Source organism: Triturus cristatus, chromosome 2_2 (assembly GCF_964204655.1).
Source record: "Triturus cristatus chromosome 2_2, aTriCri1.1, whole genome shotgun sequence".
NCBI classification, from domain to species: Eukaryota; Metazoa; Chordata; class Amphibia; order Caudata; family Salamandridae; genus Triturus; species Triturus cristatus.
The window spans coordinates 430,979,115-431,000,012 of record NC_140582.1 but is presented as its reverse complement, the minus strand read 5'-3'; the positions used below and the strand labels follow the sequence as shown (position 1 = coordinate 431,000,012).

At 48.8% G+C, this 20,898-nt stretch overlaps 1 protein-coding gene across 2 annotated transcripts in view; it reads right to left on the bottom strand.

Annotated features, from left to right (window-relative positions):
- The window catches only part of NAA15 (N-alpha-acetyltransferase 15, NatA auxiliary subunit), a 703,732-nt gene that overhangs the window by 347,867 nt on the left and 334,967 nt on the right, over window positions 1-20,898 (bottom strand). For both annotated transcript variants that reach the window (XM_085641522.1, XM_085641523.1), the window contains one exon: window positions 1,190-1,262. In XM_085641522.1, coding sequence (XP_085497648.1) covers window positions 1,190-1,262 — 73 coding nt within the window. The remainder of the gene's footprint in view (window positions 1-1,189; window positions 1,263-20,898) is intronic.

Sequence of the window (20,898 nt, the reverse complement as noted above, 5' to 3'; positions counted from 1 at the left end):
CAAATTGTGCAATAAAGAAATGCCACGTAACCCTAACAGGGAAACATTTCAAAAGTTATTTTGTTATACAAGTACGTCTACTTTAACTGCTTCAGTATATGGTTAATATGGTGTAATAATAATGTATCAATATTGTAATACGTCTGCAGCAATATGTAACTACTGCACAAAGTAATCATACTAAAACCTTTATCAAACTGACTAAATGTCAAGAAATATGAATCCTCAAGTCTTACACTTTGTTTTCCACAGCCACAAACCTACCTTAAGTAAATCCTTCTTAGCAAACACATTTAAGACATGTATTTCCTGCAACAATTCACCTGCTATGCAGTATTTCAAAAATCATTATGTATTCAAGTTTTAGACTTCATTACATGTTCTGTAGCTACTTTTGAGTTATCACATCCAAGAAGCTATAAATTTAACAGCAGCTTGCAGTCAATCCTGAGCAACCAGCATTTTTTAAATGGCATACAGAACTTCCTAATTTTAGACCATGTATATTATTGTCATCAAGATTAATGTCAAACGGATCAAATAAAATTCCCTGCGTAAAAAAAGTAGCATAATAAGGGCAGGAAGACAGAATGTGTCTAAATATAACAGTACAAAACCTCAACAAATAAAAAAAGTTATCAACTGCTATTTTAAAGTATGTGAAAAACCCAAGACCCTTGAAAATTGCATCTTTCCTCCAGAAGCTACTCTCAACCTTTTCTGCAACAGAGTTCCCAGTTAGCAAATAACTAATAAGCACAGATGTAAGAAAAAGGTGTTTTGCATTAATAAAAGTACCCCATTTGCCATACTATAAGCACACTTACAGCCCTGACACAATACCCAGGTGCATGAGTGAAGAGCTGCTTCAGTTTAGGTTTTTCTTTCAATCTTGGGACCTGCAATCTTTTTTATTCCATTATAAAATAGCCTACATGTCTCAGAATTCAAATGAAAAAACCTGGACTGGAGTAGCACATCAAGAATGGACCTGGGAAACTTGGAAGCCATGCACAAACTTTTTTGCCAACTAGACGACAATGTTAGTCAGTTAAATGAAATACCAAAATACATGTGATTATCTGGAAACAGTCCTTACCAAGTACTCCACAAAGCAGTGATAGATCAATATCTATATTCTTTATATTCATTTTTTTAAAACATGCAATTAGGACACATGCAAACTTACCATTCGGGTTAAACAACCTGCAGCTTTTTAATGAAGTTTCATAACCTACCACCAACTCTTCTATGATAACCACCTAACAGGAAATAGAAATAAGTGAAAAATCAATCAAACTAGTATCCCCTTACTCACACAAGTATTACACATGCAAGTAAAGCTATATAACCTTCAATTCATTCTTCATATTGACGAGAAGAAAGACCCATATGAACCCATAATTTAAGGTTTCTGTTACAGGAGTTCTGAAATAATTTTTTCATTAACTTCACCCGCAAAAAAAACTATTCAGGGAGCCACCAACATAGGCAGATGTGTGCAAACAAATTCATGTAGGAAGCTGGGTTTCTGTTGAAGTAACCCCATCACTTTTTGCCAGATTTCTGAAGCACTTTGACTTGATGTGCCCTGGGTCCCTGCCAATTAGCTTCCCAAGGCCTGTGTTCTTTTCCAAAACTATACCTTGGTACTCACAATTGGTACGTCTCTGGCCACATGCAAGTCCCTTATAAAAGGTACAGTGGGTACCCAGGGCACTGTGACCAGGGAAGGCCTCTAAGGGCTGCAGCACATATTGTGCCACCCTTAGAGGTCCTGTACCTTAACACACACACACTACCATTGCAGGCTGCGTGTTTTGGTGCAGAGAAAAGTGGAGAATCTACATGGCACACATACTTGTGTGCCATGCCTGCAACCCACTGCCTATGGTATAGGTAAAACAGCCCTCTAGCTGGGTGCACTATACCACTGGTGAGGGTACAGTCGCATGAGCTTTGTAGCCAGTGTCTAAGCCAATTCTTAGACATTGTAAGTGCAGTAATGCCATTAAGAGTATTTGGTGCTGGCAGACTGTCATTACGAACTCCACACCACCATAATGGTTTTACTGAAAACTGTGAAGTTTGTTATCAAACTTCTCAGCACATTAAACCCACACTGATGCCAGTTTGGGATGTATTGAAAAATGCATTCAGAGGGCATCAGAGATGCCCCATGAAAAACAATCTAACACTAGTGCCCTGGCTGAGTGGCTGCTCGCCAGCTGCCACAACCAGACATGTTTCTGGACCCCTAGGTTGAGAGCCTGCTGCTCTCGGGGGTCTGAAACAATGCAAATTCTGGGATGAGGTGCCAAGCCTCCTTCCCCAGGATGGGCAGGGCCAAAAAGGGGAGATTCAAAGGCTTGACGCCTTTGTGAGCTACACCAGCCACTTGCTGCTTCCAGCAACTAGCCCCACTGGCTCCGACTCCCACTTTGGGTGAAAGAATCGGGAAAACCAAGTAAGGAAAGGTACTACCTCAGGTGGAAGGTCAAAAACCATCAACTGCAGCCGCTCAATCTCCACGCATAGAGGCGCAAAGTTGACGGGTTCGGTTGGTGGTCCCTACCTTGCTGCTGCGATAGTTACACCCCTAGTATACCACCCTCCAGTGGAAGAGGGGCATATGCCTCACTCTGGTGGGCTGGGTCCCAACTGAGAGTTGTGCCTCACCTTGCCTCCCCCACCTGAGGGGTGGGATTGGCAAAGGTGGGCATACCTCCCTTCCTCACTTGGTTTTGGCCCAAAGTGGGGGTCAGAACCGGTGGAGGCCAGTTGCTGGAAGCAGCAAAAGGCCAGTAAAGCTATTATGGTACTGTGGAGTTAGTAATGACAAATTCCCAGCACCATATACGCTTGATGGCGTTACTGCTCTTACAATGTCTAAGAATTGGCTTAGACACAGTAGGGGTACAGACCTCATGCACCTGTACCCTCACCACTGGTATAGTGCACCCAGCTAGAGGAGTGGCTGATCTATGCAAGGGCAGTGGGTTATAGGCATGGCACACCGGATGTGTGCCATGTTGACTCTTCACTTTGTTCTGCACAAAAACAAGCAGCCTGCAAAGGTAGTGTGTGTGTGTAAAGGTATAGGGCCTCTAAGGGTGTCATAATAAGTGTTGCAGCATTCCCTGGCCACAGTGCCCTTGGTACCTGTGACACCATTTACAAGGGGCTGACCTGTCGCCAAAGAGTGTCAATTGGGTTTTCTCTTAATGCAGTTTTAGGGAAAGAATATTGGCCCTGGATACCGGTTGGGCAGGAGCCCAGGGCACACAGTCAAAGTATATCAGCAGTTTAACAAAAAGTGGGGAGCAACCATGCAAAAAGAGGGCACTTTCTTACAGCACCCACCCCAAGGAAGGGATCCATTGGTCCCAACCTTCACTTACCTGTATCGCCCCTAAATCTAGTATTTAGGGGCAACCCCAAACCTTGCCTCCTCAGACAAGAACCAACCAGAAGAAGAAGGACCGAAGATGTGCTGAAATAAGAGGACACCGCCCACTGACTTGGCCCCAGCCCCACCGGCCTGTCCGCACCTCATACCTGCTCCAGCAAAATCCCGTTGTGTCCTGCAGCCAGCAGCCCTCAAGAACCTGAGGGACCTGCCCTACCTTACAAAACCAAGACTTAGTCTCCCATAAGCACCGGATTTGCTCACCAACAGACTCTGGCCCCAGCCAAAACCACAAGTGTGCACCACTCTGCACCCAACGCCCACAGCCTGAGTTCGAGTGGCCCAACACCACGAGGAGGTCTCCCCGGTGACTTTGACCAGAGGTCTGGTGATACCGGACCTGCCTCGCACCTCCAATCGACGCCTGTAGTCTTTCGGGAGCATCCCAAAGCCGCAACAGGAGCTGATAAGAAAACCAGACACCTAAAGACACTCCTGCACACGACATACCACGGCCTTGGGTGGCCCAACCGACAGTGTCCCAGGATCCCAACATACCTCTCCAACCGGTGGTCTCCTCCAGAAGATCTTCAATTCGGAGCCTGCAGTCTTTGTTGCAACCGGAGAATCCCCATTGAAATAAACAGGGCACCCGACGCCAGAAACAGCACTTTGCACCCAGCCGCCCCTGCGGGTGTACTTTGGGAGCTAACTCTGATCCCCCTTTGCCCTGAGCCTAACATCAGAAGCTTTGCTCCCACAACCTTGTGGCCTGCTTGTAAGCAGCCACCAACCGGAGGCACCCTATCCCCCATTGTATAACATTGGGCCTCAGCACTCTGCACCCGGCTGCCCTAGTGATGCTAAAGGGTGCTTTGAGAGTGCATCCTTGACCCAGGGGGAACCATGGTTCTAACCCCAGAAGAGCAACTCCCAAACCCAAGTACTTACCTTGAAACCAATAACTTAATTTTCTCCAATAGAACTGCAATGACTGCTTTCTTGTGACAATTGTTTTAAGCGTGGAGATGGATTTGAACGAGAACCAGAAAAATTGCAAATATCTAAAAACTGCTTTACTTACCTTTTCTCTAGGAAATGTCCCAGTGTGATATCTAGGGATATCACACGGAGTAGAAAACGTAATTCATAAAGTAATCTGAAAAGTAATCAAAACTAATCTAACAGTAATTTCCACTGTATTGAAAGTATTTACAAACCTGTAACAAAGTCATTTTCTTTCAGCTTGATTGTATTGTTGAACCTGCCTTGAAAAGTACCTTGTACACTTACCTGTACCATGTAGGAAAGTGGCTCTGTATATACTGTTCCCAAATAGTTAGTGTGTACAGAGTCCACAGTCCCCAGAGGTTTGGCAGAGGCTAAAGTTAGATATAACCTTACTCTCTAAAGTGGTAGCTTGGTCGAGCAGTAAAGCAGTATCCGAGGACAGTGTAAAGCATTTGTTGTACACACTCAGTCAGCAAATGGTCTCACACACTCGAGAACTGAACTCTAGGCCAATGGTTTGTATATAAAAATATATGGTGGTCTTATTTTAGGACCAACAATAGGTAACAAAATATACTTTCTCAGAATGAGATGCTTTAGTTAAATACTTTTCAATAGGTAATAGTCTTTTGAATTCAATAGTTACAGTTTGTTGCAATTGACAACACAATTCAAACACAATTATACATTGAGCTCAATGGGAAATTCTAAGTAAATGCAATTGATTACTTTTAGGATTACTTTTCTAACTCCAGAAATGGATCCTAGATTCAGTCCTGGGACAGTTCCTCGAAACAGGTGAGTAAATACGTTTTAGTTACTGTTGTGATTTTTAAGCAATATTTTGGTATTTTAAAAGTTGACACTTAGAAACTTTTTCTAATAAAATCACCAATGTTATCCTATGGGAGGAAATTCAATTAGCAGGTAATTGGGGTTATTGTTACTTTTTCTAGCTCAGTGTTGGATCCTGGATCTAGCACTAGTGTACCACCTGTAAGCAGTTGAGAGAATACGTTTAGGTTATACAGGCGATTTTTGACGAATATTTGTAAGTTTGCAAAATCGACACTTAGAAAATTTTTCAGTAAAAACCAGGCAATGTCATCCTACGGAAGGAAATTCAAGTTGTAGGTTAAGTATGTTCTTGTTACTTTTGTAATCCAGTGCTGGGCTCCTAGGCTCAGTATTGGGACATCTATCTAAAACAAGTAAGTAATTACGTTTTCACATATGGTACGATTTTTAAAGAATATTTGTAGTTTGCAAAAATCGCCACTTGGAAGAAATTCAACAGAAAAACAGTCAATGGTTTCCTATGGAAGAAAATTGACTTAGCGGTAAGTATGGTTGTAATTACTTTTCAGAGTTAGTGCTGGGCACAGATCCAGCACTGGGATCTCTCCTAATAGCAGGTGAGTATTTTCAATTTCGTTACTTGGTTGATTTAAGGTGAATATTTTAAAGTTTAGAAACTCCACACTTCGAAGAATTTTCAAGTGAAACCAGCCAATGTTACCCTATGGAAGAAAAGTGAGTTATCGGCTTTTGGGTAAGTACTCGACTGGCAGAGTTAAGGTTCTGGGCATAGACTCAGGGGTCTCCCAGGGTCAGGTAAGTAGTTGTTACACCCTCAACAGCACAGGGGCAGCCGGGTGCAGAGTGAGGTAGGCCCAATGTTATATTATGGGAGGCAGGGGGCCCGTGGTTGGTGGCTGCTGGCTAGCAGGCCACGCGGCTGTGGGGGCTGCGCTCCTGGTCACTTGATCAGGGCAAATGGGGAAGTAGATAGGAGTAGAAGTTGCACTGCCAGGGGCACTCAGGCAGCTGGGTGCAGGGTGCTTTTGAGCCGTCGGGCACTCAATGGATTGCAATGGAGAAGCTCAAGAACAAACAAAGGCTGCAAGCTCGGGGACCAAGATTCTTCAGGTGCGGCCACCACTTCGAGAGGTAAGTTAGATAGTTGGAGGATAGATAGGTACCCAGGAGTTGGGCACATGCAGCCGCAGGGTGCCGGCTGCAGGGGTGCCTTTTGGCGTCGGAAAATCTTACCCTCTGTTGATCGCGGTTGGGGGGGGGGTCCCTGGTTCTGAGGCTGCAGGCTTCTTCAGGAGTGTCAAGGGAGGTCCTTGGGTGCCGGACTCGGGGTCACAGTCGCCGTGGGGTCGTCCTCGTGGTCTTTGTTCACTCCGGCACAGGCCAGGCTTGACGGGTGCAGAGTGTGAAGGGTTCGTGGTTCCGGGCTGATGCCAGGGATTAGAAGCAGATTTTGAGTAGAGCCTCTACTCATGGGAGTCCCAGGGGGCATAGAGTCAAAAGGTAGTCAGGTCCTCCGGGGTTTGTGAGGTTGCTGGCCACAAGAGATGCCGGGTTGGAGCAGGTTCGATGGTCGACAGGCCGGTAGGGCTGGGGCCAAAGCAGTTGGTGTCTTCCTCTTCTTAGCAGCTGCAGGGCAGGTCTTCTTTCTTTTAGCTCTTCTTCAGATTTCGGAATCTGGGGAAGGAAGGTTCAGGGTGCCCCTAAATACTAGATTTAGGGGCGTTACAGGTAGGTGAAGGGCAGGGACCAATGGGTCCCCGTCCTGGGGTGGTTACACCCCCCTATCCTGCCTCTCTCCTGTGGGAGAGGGGCAGTAGCCTAGTCCTGATTGGGCAGGGCTTCCCATCTTCAAGATGGCGAGAGCCCGGTGATGTGCTTCACCTCGCCTCCCCCACCTGAGGGGTGGGGTTGGCAGGCTGGCACATACCCTGTCCTTATTTGGGCTTTCCGGCCAAGCTTCCCGCCAGAGTGGGGGGTTGCAGTGGCCTGGGGAAGGTCAGAGGCGGCATGCCTTTGAAGCTTCCCACTGCCCATCCTGGGGGAGGAGATTTAGCACCTCGCCCAAGATGTGCATTGTTGCAGACCCAGGGGAGCAGGGTGTGAGAAAGTGCCATCTTTCTTGCATGGTATGCCCCCACTTTTTGCTAAATTGCTGAATGTACTTTGATTGAGTGTACCCTGGGTTCCTGCCAATCAGGTGCCCAGGGCCTATGTTCCTTCCTTAAAACACACAAACTCCAAATTGGCACACCCTAGCCACATGTCAGCCCCTAGTAAATGGTACCCTAGGTACCCAGGGTCTTGTGGCCAGGGAAGGCCTCTAAGGGCTGCAGCACTCATTGTGCCACCCTCAGAGGCCCTGTACCCTTACACACACACACACTGCCCTTGCAGGCTGAGTGTCTGGGTGCAGGACAAAACAAAGTCGACATGGCACACATCACTGTGTACCATGCCCATCACCTACACTGCCATGGCATATGTCATCCACCCCTCTAGCTGGGTGCATTACGCCTATGGTGTGGGCACAGGAGCAGGAGCCCTGTGCCCCTACAGTACCCGGGTCCATTCCTGGGCGCTGTAAGTGCAGTGCTGTCATTTAAGAGTACATGGTGCTAAGAGCTCGTCAAACACTAGCTCCACAGCACCATAATGGCAACACTGAAGCCTGGGAAGTTTGGTATCAAACTTCTCAGCACATTGAACCCACACTGATGCCAGTATGGGATTTAATGTACTAAGCACCCCAGAGGGCATCTTAGAGATGCCCCCTTACAGCTAACTTACAATCCACGTCTGCTTTGAGGCTGCCCAGGCTGCCACACAGCAGACACGTTGCTGGACCCCTGGGTGGGAGAGCTCCTGCTCTCCCGGGCCTCCAACAATGCACATCCTGGGTGAGGTGAGAAATCTCCTCCCCCAGGACGAGCAAAGGGAAGCTTCAAAGGCATGCCGCCATTTGGAGTTTCCCCAGGCCACTGCAACCCCCCACTCTGGCGGGAAGCTTGGCCGGAAACCATATACAAGGACAGGGGATGTGCCAGCCTGCCCACCCCACCCCTCAGGTGGGGGAGGCGAGGTGAAGCACATCTCCGGGCTCTCGCCATCTTGAAGATGGGAGGCCCTACCCTATCAGGATTAGGCTACTGCCCCCCTCCCACAGGAGAGAGGCAGGATAGGGGGTGTACCCACCCCAGGACAAGGACCCATTGGTCCCTGGCATTCACCTACCTGTAACGCCCCTAAATCTAGTATTTAGGGGCACCCTGAACCTTCCTTTCTCAGATTCCAGATAGAAAGCTACAAGAAGAGCAAGAAGAACAAGGACCTGCCCTGCAGCTGCTAAAAAGAGAAGAAGACACCAACTGCTTTGGCCCCAGCCCTACCGGCCTGTCGATTCTCGAACCTGCACCAGCGCGGCATCTCTCGTGGCCAGCAACCTCACCAACCCCGGAGGACCTGGCTACCTTTTGGCTCTAAGCCCCTGGGACTCCCATGAGTAGAGGCTCTACTCAAGAAACCTATTTTTAACCCCTGGCAGCAGCCCGGAACTGCGGACCCAACACACTCTGCACCAGCCAAGCCTGGCCAGTGCCGGAGTGGACAAAGACCCTGAAGACGACCCCACGGCGACTGACCCTGAGTCCGGCACCCAAGGACCCCCCTCGACATTCCGGAAGAAGCCTGCAGCCTCAGAACAGAGTGCCAACCCAACCGCGATCAACCAGAGGGTAAGATTTCCGACATCAAAAGGCACCCCTGCACCCGGCGCCCTGCGGCCCCCTGTGCCCAATCCCGGGGTACCCACCTAACCTACAACTACCGAACTTACCTCTCGAAGTGGTGGTGGCACCTGAAGCATCCTCGTCCCGAGCTTGCAGCCTTTTTCCAAACCGGAACATTCCCATTGATTTCCATTGAGCGCCCGACGGCTCAAAAGCACCCTGCACCCAGCCGCCAGAGCGGCCCTGGCAGTGCACTCTCTACACTGACCTACTTCCCCACTTGCCCTGAGTAAGTGACCAGGAGCCCAGCTCCCACAGCCGCGTGGCTTGCCAGACAGCAGCCACCAACCAAGGCCCCCCTATCCCTCATAGGATAACATTGGGCCTAACTCTCTCTGCACCCGGCCGTCCTGAAACCGCTGAGGGTGAACCAACTGTACCTACCTGACACTGGGGGACCCCTGAGTCTATGCCCGGAATTTCAACTCTGCCAGTCGAGTACTTACCCTTAAACCGCTAACTTCATTTTCCTCATAGGGTAACATTGACTGGCTTTTTCTTCAAAAATCTTCTAAGTGTGAACTTTTCAAAACTGCAAATATTCACCAAAAATCAGCCAAGTGACAAAAACGCATTTACTCACCTGCTCCTAGGTGAGCTCCCAGTGCTGGATCTTGGTGCCCAGCCCTGACTCTGAAAAGTGTCCACAACTATACTTACCTCTAACTCATTTTTCTCCCATAGGAAACCATTGTCTGCTTTTCTGTGAAATTTCTTCTAAGTGTCTATTTTTGCAAATTTGAAATATTCTTTTAAAATCGTACCATTTCTGCAAATGGAATTACTTACCTGTTTTTGATAAGGACCCCAGTCCTGGGTCTAGGTACCCAGTCCTGGATTACTAAAGTAACGATAAAGTACTCTACCTGCAATTTGAATTTCTTGCCATAGAGATCCATTGAATGTTTTCCTTGAAATATTTTCTAAGTGCCAACTTTTGAAATAGCTAAATATTATTTATAAATCATTACAGTTATTAAGTCGACTTTCATCACTTGATTCTGAATACTGACCCAGGGCTGGATCTAGGAGCCAGACCTGGAATTCCAAAAGTAATCTGAAAAGTAATTTATGACAAATAACCTGAATTTACCATTGAGCTCAATGCATTGTTATGTTTAGGAAATAGGATTGTTTATTGCAACCAACTGACTGTTTACAAAAATTTATTGCTCAAGACAAAAGTATTTATATTCAACCTCTCATTCTGAGAAAGTATAATTTTACCCCCTTTGTGGTTCTAAAAATAAAACAAGCATATATTTTATATATATATAAACCATTGGCCTAGAGTTCAGTTATTGGGTGTGTGAAACCATTTGCTGACTGAGTGTGTACAATAAATGCTTTACACTGTCCTCTGGTACTGCCTTACTGCTCGACCAAGCTACCACTTTTGAGAGTAAGGTCATACCGAACTTTGACCTCTATCAGCCTCTGGGGGGCTGTGGACTCTGTACACCCTGTACCTATTAGGGAACAGTATATACAGAGCCACTTTCTCACACAGGGGCTCTCCCCTACCCAGGGGTCCAGCAACATGTCTGCTGTGTGGCAGCCTCACAACCAGACGTGGATTGTTGGTTAGGTTTCAGGGGGCATCTCTAAGATGCCCTCTGGGGTGCTTGGTACATTAAATCCCCCACTGGCATCAGTGTGGGTTTAATGTGCTGAGAAGTTTGATACCAAACTTCTCAGTCTTCAGTGGAGCCATCATGGTGCTGTGGAGTTCGTGTTTGACGAGCTCCCAGCACCATATACTCTTAAATGGCAGCACTGCACTTACAGTGCCCAGGAATGGACCTGGGTACGTGTGTGTACGTGTGTGTACGTGTGTGTACGTGTGTGTACGTGTGTGTGCGTGTGTGTACGTGTGTGCGCGTGTGTGTGCGTGTGTGTGCGTGTAAGGGTACGGGGCCTCTAAGGGTGGCACAATGAGTGCTGCAGCCCTTAGAGGCCTTCCCTGGTCACAAGGCCCTGGGTACCTAGGGTACCATTTACCAGGGGCTGACATGTGGCCGGGGTTTGCCAATTTGTGTTTTGTTTTAGGGAAGGAACATAAGCCCTGGGCAGCTGATTGGCAGGAGTCCAGGGCACAATCAGTCAAAGTACATTCAGCAAAAAGTGGGGGCATACCATGCAAGAAAGATGGCACTTTCTCACACGTACCCATTCTCTACAAGATTTAAAACCCAAAGGTTCTAAGTGACTGATTTCCAATCCTGTAGAAAGTGGGCCAGCCGACCCCCACAGGACCAACATGTTCTAGGATGGGGGATCTATGGCTGCTCTCCTGCATTACCATGGAGAGTAGGGGAGGTAGAGGAGGAGGAGAGTTGACTGGCTGATCCACAGTGGCAACCCCCGTTTCTCCCTCTGTAGGATTTGTTAAGAGGGTTTTGCTGCTGCTGTTGTTGAGGCGGTCGTAGGCTACGAAAAGAAGACCTACCAAATTCTCGATACTTCCTATATCCAATCCCCCTTGACTGAGTTTGCAACCCTAAGGACTTCGCCGTGGCCTTGCTATCCTTGAATCTCTGAAGCGCAGAATCAGCCTTCTCCCCGAAAAGGTTTGATCTATCAAACGGCAGATCGAGAAGGGTAGCTGGCACATCTGGAGAAAACCCAGAGGATCTGAGCCAAGCCAGTCTCCTGATAACGATGGAGGAGCTCATAACCCTAACCACCAAATCAGCTGTGTCAAGACCAGACTGTGCATCCGTCAGAACCTCCATAAAATTACCACGCTCCTCGTCAGGTAGCTTGGGTGCTAATTGTTTAGCAGAATCCATCAGGGCGTGTATGCATCTTCCCAGCAAATAGGTAGCATAGTTTGACTTTAACGCCATGCTAGATTAAGAAAAGACTTTCTTGGCCGATTGCTCCAATTTTTTAGAGTCCCTGTCCGCAGGAGCTTGAGGAAATGCGCCTGTAGACAACTTAGAATAGGATGCCTATACCACTAAACTTTCAGGGGAAGGATGAGAAGAGAGAAAGGCAGGGTCTCCTGAAGCAGACCTGTAGCTCCGTGCCATAGATTTTGAAACAGCAGGAGCAGAGAGAGGTTTACGCCACACTTCCAGGATAGGCTCAGTTAAAGCCTCATTAAACGGCAACAGTGGCTCAATTATCGAAGATGGAGAATGAAAAACCTCTGAGCAAATTTGGTTTGTACTCCGCTGTAGGCAATTGCAAGTCCAAAAGCTCCGCAGCCTTTCTAATAACCGTATGATAGGGAGCTACCTCTTGAGGTGGTGAGGCCCTTGAAGAAGAAAGCTCCCACTCTGGGGAGGTGTCCAGCCCACTAGCCTCCTGAAGCCCCTCGAAATCGTCTACAGACTCCTCAAATTCGCCTTCAACCTCTTACCTTTGAAACTATTCTTCCTCCAACAGTCTCTGTGCCTCTCTCCTCGAATGCAACTTAGGCTCCGGAGCTGGCGTCGATGGAGAGTCCGATGCAGGAACCTCCATGCCGGAAACTGCCATGACGGCGCAGTCAGCATAAAAGGCACGAAGGGTACCTGGGCATATTGTTAAGGCATGCCCGAATTGAAGGCCAGCGGACCCACGGGACCCGAAGGTGCTCCGGAGGGAAAGGCTGCCTTGGCAAACATGCCATACAGCATTTAAAAAAAAGTGGGATCTGAACCCATTCCAGGAAATGGAGGATACGGAGCAGAGTCAATATCCACATGAGGAACTTCTGACGTAGGAACAGCCGGATCCACAGGCACAGTCTCGTGCACAGGAGAGGGTTTGTCCTGAGCCGGTAAGCCCTCCGAATCCGGAGAGCCTGTCGGCGACCGCGCCGGGGTAACTTTGGATGAAGGAGAATGTACCAGACTCACCTGAGGAGATGGCGAAGGAGACAAAGTTTTTTTGTCGACGTCGAGGCGCCAGAGAAGGTGATCTCGAAGCCTTTCCCTACGACGAACGACGCCGAGAGCCATGCCCCTTCTTTTTGTGCTTCAAAGCATGCGAGGTCGATGACACCGACTTGGACCTTTTCCAACCCCTCTTCTCCTTTCCTGCTTTTGCCATGAAGAGCTTGGCCTCACGTTCTTTCAAGGCCTTCAGGTGCATCTTGCAAAAGCATTAACAGCCCTCCACGTCGTGGTCCGATGATAAACACCACCAACAGTCCTCATGGGGGTCAGTGATGGACATATGACCCCCAAACTCTCTACAGGGCTTGAATCCTGAATTCATCGAAATCGCCATCGTAAGGCTACAGTTAAAACCTGGAGAAATAAAGTAACTCCTAACAGTATAGAGAAAACCTTTACTAGTCAACGGTGCGGGAAAAAGGGAACAGACGTCATCACGCAGACGGGGCTCTCTTATGGCTCCAGTGACGTTATGCTGAGTCGCGAGCGGGGGCGTGGCATTGTGACGACCCCGTTAGCGTGGAGAGCCAGGAATAAGTTCATTGTGACGACCTCGTTAGCGTGGAGAGCTAGGAAAAAGTTTCTGCGGAATGCTGGCGCAGTGGTTATTCAAATGGTGAGGAATCCTCTGGCAGATGTATCCATCAGAAAATATGTTTATACAAACAAATTGGTCTGAGTTCAGTCCGATTGTGTGACATAAGTTGCTGCCCGAGTGTGTACAACAAATGCTTAACGCTACCCTCTGAAAGCCTTACTGCACAGCCACACTGCCACAGATAGAGAGTAAGGTGCTATCTATTTTTACCTCCGACTACCTTTGGGGGTTCCACTGGACTCTCTACCTCCTTTAGTATAGTATATACTGAGCCAGTTTCCCATAGCGTGGGTGGAAACAAGTGAGCCAGCCCTTTTAGAAATCTATGTACAATCTGAGACTTTAAGAGAGAGGGTTGATCTGGCAGCTTCAATGAAGCAAAAAGAGCAGAGATAACCCTCGACAGTTCCCAAAGCAGAGCCCTGTTGGGCAAGGGTTAGAATAAATAACAAAACATTAGAAAGAGAAGCAGAAAGAGGTTTGATAAACCTTTCCGGACAGTATAATACAATTTTCTGCCAACTGTCTTAATGGAGGGTAGTCGGGCCGCCAGAATAACATTACAAACCTCGGGAGGAAGGTCAAAAACCATCAACTGTCACCGCTCAAGCTCTATGCATGGAGGCGAAGAGTTGACAAGTTTGGGTGGCGAACCCTACCCTGCTGCTGCGACAGAAGATCCTCCCGAAGGGGCAGCCTGATCGGAGAATCGATGCTCATCTTCAGGAGGTCTGGATACTAGACTCCTCACCCAGTCAGGACCCACAAGAATTACTTGGGCTCAGTCGCTTCTGATCTTCAGAACCCTGGGCAGGAGTGGTTTGGGCGGAAAGGTGTACAGCAGGCCTGAGCTCCACTCGCAACTAAAGGCATTGCCGAGTGATAACCGCCTTGGAAACTCCAGCGTGCAGTATCGCTGACACTGCGCATTCTCTTCGGAGGCGAACAAATCTAAACAAGTTTCTCCCCACTTTTGAAAGAAACCTTGCGCCACCTCCGACTGGAGACGCCATTCGTGATCCACTAGGCATCGTCAACTGAGTTTGTCCACCCTGGCATTCAAAGAACCTGCCAGATGTTGAACCATCAGGGTTATGCCCAGCTGTTCCAACCATGTACAGAGACGCAGAGCCTCTCAAAAAAGGGTTCACGACCTCACCCCACTGTGCTTGCGCAGTACCACATGGTGGTGGTGATGTCCGTTAACACCTGCACCACCTTCCACTTGACAGAGGTAAGGAATGCTTTCAATGCCAATCCAATTGCTCGGAGCTCCAACAGATTTATGTGGAGCCCTGTGTCCCCTGATCTCCACCTCTCCCAGATGGCCACCACATTCTAGAAGTGACGCATCTGTCACCACCATGAATTCTGGCTGGTGAAGGGAGAGGGGTCTGCCGTTGACCCAATCGTGGCTCGTCAACTACCACTGCAGATCACTTGCAGTTTCTTGCGAGATCTGAACCATGTCGGTGAGATTGCCTCAATGCGGTGCCCACTGAAACCTCATGTCCCACTGTAGAGACCACATAAGCCACCTGGCATGCTTTACCAACAGGATGCAGGAGTTCATGAGGCCCAACAGTCGCAGAGTCCGTCTCACCAAAATCCAGGATAGAGGCCAAAACATTGCAATGAAACTGAATATCCTGGACTTGCCGCTCAGGAGGATAGGCCCGAAACTGCACTGTGAACTGCTCTGATGAAAGGGAGCATCTGAGGAGGAGTTAGCTGGGACTTTGGCACGTTTATAGAGAACCCAAGCGAATGCAGGAGGTCCGCCATAGTCTGTAGGAGGGAGACACATGCCTGGTGAGAGGACGCATTCAACAGCCAGTCAAGTTTAAGTTTATTATTAGTAAATAAAAACCGTCACAATATATTATAATTAATAAAAATTAAGTGTGCATATTTAAAAAGAAACCCCTTTTTAAAAAATAATCAGTTTTCCTAAAAGCATAGATTAATATTGCCACAATAGAGGAAAAATATTGGTCTCTTTGCAGCATGTTATTATAAAATTCCTTCAATTCATAATCATTAATACTCTTCTCAGTTATTAAAAAGTGGCATGTGCATTAGGAGGAAATTCACTACTGGTTTTGTTTATAAAATAGCCGCAGCTCCAAATGTCAACATCCCTTGAAATTCTGTTTGACTGCTTTATCGTGTAATTGTAAAAACTTCAAGTTTGCAAATAAACTGAGGCTCTGTAGGGTCCCGGCTTCTCATGATATCTGTTCTACATGTGCGAATCCATCTAATTTAATAGGCGCTTTAAAAGTATACACGGGGGGGGGGGGACCCTGGAAATGCTGCAACTAAAACCTGCCAGCGTGGGAGGATATGAGGCATCAGCGGGAGCCGTCCGAGTGATCTGACCTGCCCGAGAACAGTAGGTTGGGCTTCGGGCTGCCGTGAAGAGGGAAGTCTGCGGCAGCCAAAATGGCGGCGTGAGCACTGCGGCGAGCGGAGCATTTCCTGGTTTACAGTGGACGGGGAGGAGGCAGAGCCCCGCATTTGAGGTGCGGACTTTCGTTTAAGGTAGCGGCGGCAGCAATCGTGGCGGCGATCTTTGGGAACTGATGAGGCGGAGCTCTCCTACCACCGCACCTGCCTGACTTCAACATGGCCGTGCTCCCTTCAAAGGCGGTTTGAGCCAGCACCAGTATCTTCGCGCCCAGAGAGCACATATAACACGGTAGTTGGGGTGGCACCTCTGCTGATTCTACGGAGTGGGCACCTTTGTGCGAATGCCAGATAGCCTGGAACCCTACTCCTCACCACGATTTTTTCGGCGCTACGCCTACGCACCTCCCCCACTCCGCAGGGACCGCTATTGCAGAGCTACTCAACGCTAACAGACCCTGCTTCTACGGCCCAGATTCCGCCTTGGTGCCCTTGCAGCACCCATTGAAGGTTTCCTCTGACTGGTCGCTTCATGCTGGGTGAGTGTTTCCTCAAGGCTTTCTCCGCCCCTTGGAACATTTGCGCACATCTGCCTGTACTACACCAGCGTGGCAACCTCAGTAGATTGCATGGATAAGTCCCCGAGAGGTAACTCCCATCAGTCTCCCGGGATGAGTTCTCACAGCACCGGGGTCACCACTTAAGGCACTACTTCATGTCGCACCTACACGGGAACCCTGCATACTCACTCTACCCTTGCTACACCAGGACGCCACTGGGGGTCTAAGCCATATGCCACCTAAGAAGACAACAAGCAATGTGTCAGACTTTTTCACGACTTCAGACAAGCGACCAACGTTGCGAGGGGACGCAAGCTCTGCAACAATGGCCCTCACAAAAGTGGACCTCCTAACCATGTTCAAGGACTTCAAATCTGAATTACGCAGCGACATCAGCCAAGATATCAAATCCTCCATGGACCAACTGCGGTCAGATTTGACAGAACGCCTATCCTCCCTGCAACACGATGTGGACTCTGTGGGCACTAGGGTCCTTGACCCCGAGACAACACCAGGAACAAGAGCAACTCTCCAGTGAGCTTCGGGATAAGGTTTGCTCACTTAAGGATCAACTACACCAATCGCAGCTCAAGATGGAGGACCTCGAGAACAGGGCACGGAGGGAGAATATACGGGTGGGTCAGAGACCTGGAGGAGGGCGCGGAAGGGCCTGACTTGGAGGCCATCATAGTAGGTCTCTTCTCAGAAATCCTGGCCCCACAGACTCTTAAAATAAAATTAGACTGGGTTCATCGGGTGGGGACTCTACAACACGGCGAGAAGAAACGACCCCGCGACATCCTAGCAAAATTCCACTCTTATAAAGTCAAAGAAGCAATTCTTCAGGCTGCTAGGACAAAGGACTCCATCTCATTTCAAGACCATTCCTGCACCATTTATCAGGATGTAGCACCGTCTACTCTTGCACGGAGACAACTTCTCAGGCCAGTTACCACTAAGCTGCGAGACGACAAGATCAGGTACAGATGGACTTACCCATTGGGGCTCTCCTTCGAATTTCAGAACAAACGAAAAGTTTCTTACCTGTCGGTGTAGTTTTGCAGCTTGAAGATCTTTCTGGATTCACTATGCTGTGCATTATTCCGCGATCTTGTGGTTGGGTCCGGATTCGTAGTCTTTTCTTTGTTTTTTTTTTTTTTTTTTTTGTAGCCCAGGTGGGCGTCGACGTCCACCATTTGGTGCACCTCCCGTGACGTCGTCGTGCTTCCTGCGGAAGTCCCACCTTTGGGGCGCCATCTTCGGGTTCTTTTTTCCCTGTTTTTTTTTTTTTTTTTTTTTTTTAACCCTAGGCGATTGATTAATCCTTTTGTCCATATTTCTGTACGTTTCCACTTCTTTGATCCTATCCATTTTACCCCCTCTTCCTCCAGCCTCATCTTCCTGGCGGAGGTGGGTGGGTTCGCTAGTGAATCCAGAAAGATCTTCAAGCTGCAAAACTACACCGACAGGTAAGAAACTTTTCGTTTTGCAGCGTGAATCTTTCTGGATTCACTATGCTGTGCATAGACTTTGTAGCGGTTTTCCTATTTTTGTGGTGGCTGGGTGGAAGATGATCGCTGGTCGTTGAAAATGTGTTGTAGCACCTTCTGTCCGACCTGTGCTTCCTTATTCATTTGAATGTCCACGCAGTAGTGCTTTGTGAACGTGTGCACAGATGCCCAAGTTGCTGCGAGACAAATGTCTTGGATGGGCGTGTTTGCCAGGAAGGCAACTGTGGCCCCCTTCTTCCTTGTGGAGTGAGCTTGGGGCCCCTCCGTTAGCTCCTGTCCAGCCTGTTTGTGACAGAATTGAATAGTGAGGGCAATCCACCTAGCGATTGTGCCCTTGGTCACTGGTCTACCCATGAAGCTAGTAGCAAAGGACACAAACAGCTGCTTCGACTTCCTGAGTTCCTTGGTTCTTTCAATGTAGTGCATCACCGCTCTTCTGGCATCGAGGGTGTGCAGGGCCTTTTCTGCGTTTGTAGTCGGGTTTTGGAAGAAACTCGGTATCTGGATACTCTGATTCATGTGGAACGCCGACACTACCTTGGGCATGAAGTGTGGGTCCGTCCTCAGGACTACCCTGTCTTTGTGAATTTGAATGTAGGGCTCCTGTAGCGTTAGTGCTTGAAGCTCGCTCACCCTGCGTAGTGAGGTTATGGCCACTAGAAAGGCAGTTTTCATCGTCAACATTTGTAGAGTGGCCTTGTGAATGGGTTCAAACGGCGCCTTCATGAGCTCCGTCAGAACCACGTTTAAATTCCATGCCGGCGGCGGCAACCTTTTCGGGGGTGCCATTCTTTTGGCTCCCTCCATGAATCTCTTCACCACCTGCGAGGTGAAGAAACTTCCACCCTTCTCACCTCTGGTGTAGGCAACGATCGCTGCTAGGTGTACCCTTAGGGAGCTCGAGCAGAGGTTACTCTTTAGAAGGTGTGTGAGGTACCTCAGCACAGTTGAGTCTCTTGTCATTCTGTTTTGCAGGCCCTTTTTCCTGCACCACACCGTGAATCTCTTCCACTTTGCGCTGTAGCACTTTCTTGTAGTAGGTTTCCTTGCCTCCCGTAGCACTCGCATAGTGCTCTGAGGTAACCTTAGGTGTGCGAACTCTAGGTCTTCAGGAGCCATGCTGCTAGGTTGAGGGTCTCTGGCTCTGGGTGCAGGACCTCCCCGTTTTGCATTGAGAGCAGGTCTTTTCTCCTCTCGAACCTGTACGGATTGCCTTGCGCCATTTCTTGAATCTGTGAGAACCATGTCTGCCTCGCCCACTGTGGAGCCACCAGGATCAGAGTCATGTTGCTGGTTCTGCACTTGTCGAGCACTCTGTGCAACAGGGGTATCGGTGGAAAGGCGTAGGCAAATGTCCTCCACCAGCTTATCCATAGGGCATTTCCCTTGGATTGCTGATCTGGTTGCCTGGACGCGAAGCTTTGGCATTTTGCATTGTGGCGTGTTGCAAATAGGTCTATTGTGGGAGTCCCCCATCTCTGGAAGATTTTCTCCGTTTCCTGGCCATTGAGCTCCCACTCGTGCGATGCTGAGGTCTGTCTGCTCAGCCAGTCTGCCTCCACATTGTCCTTCCCTGGTAGGTGAATTGCCAGTAGATCTATCTTGAGAGGTATGGCCCATCTCCAAATCTCCTGAGCTAGGGATGAGAGGGGAAACGACTGTGTCCCCCCTTGTTTGTTGATGTAGAACATCGCCGTGGTGTTGTCTGTCTGTACCAACACCCTCTGGCCGAACAGGTGTCTCTGGAATGCCTTCAGGGCTAACAGTATCGTTTTCAACTCGAGGTAGTTGATGTGGCGGACCGCGTCTGCTGGAGCCCATAGACCCCTCACTCTGAGGTTGTCCATGTGCGCTCCCCATCCCTTTTGCGATGCGTCCGTGGTAATGGTCATTGTTGGGCTTGGTGGTGTCAGGCTTCTCCCCATTGTTATGTTGTCTCTGTTCCACCAAGTTATCTCCTCCTGCACTGCGTGCGTAACAACCACTAGATCCTCCCAACTTCCGTTTGCTTGTGACCATTGCTGTTGCAGCCATTCCTGGAATGGTCTCATGTGCAGGCGTACATTCGGCACCAGCTGGATACAGGACGCCATCATCCCCATCATCTTGCTCACCGCCCTCACTGTCAGAGCTCGCCCCTTCTGGTAGAGCTGCGTCTCCTTCAGTAGAGCATCTGTCCTCCTGTCGCTGGGCACTACTGTACTGTTGAGGGAGTTGATCTTTGCCCCCAGGAAAATCTTTACCTGTTCCGGTTCCAGCGATGATTTTCCCCAGTGGATGGAAAATCCCAGACTTGTGAGGGTGTCTGTTACGCGTTTTGCGTGCCTCTCGCACTTCTCGCGTGAGCTTGCCTTGACCAGCCAGTCGTCCAAGTAGGGGTATACGTGTATTCCCTGCTTTCGTAGGTGTGCCGCTACCGCCGACAGGCATTTCGTAAAGACCCTTGGCGCAGATTTTAATCCGAAGGCCAGGGTTGTGAACTGGTAGTGTTCCTGTTCGATGTTGAATCTTAGAAGGCCCTTGTGCCTTCTGTTTATTGGGATGTGAAGGTAGGCATCCTTGAGGTCCACGGTGACCATGAAGTCCCCTTCTCTTATCTGTGGCAGTACCTCCTGCAGTGAAGTCATTTTGAACCTTTGCGTTCTGATGAACTTGTTTAGGTAACGGAGGTCCAGTATGGGTCTGAGGTCTCCGTCTACCTTCGGCACCACGAAGTAGTTTGAGTAGACCCCTTTGTTGCGTTCCCTGAACGGCACCGTCTCTATGGCTCCCTTTTGTAGGAGTTTCCGCGTTTCTTCTCCGAGTATTGCCAGTTCTTGGGCCGATCTCTGCCTTCCCTTCGGCTTCCTGTTTGGAGGTCTTTTTTCCAAGTCTACGCAGTATCCGTACTGCACGATGTTCCGTATCCA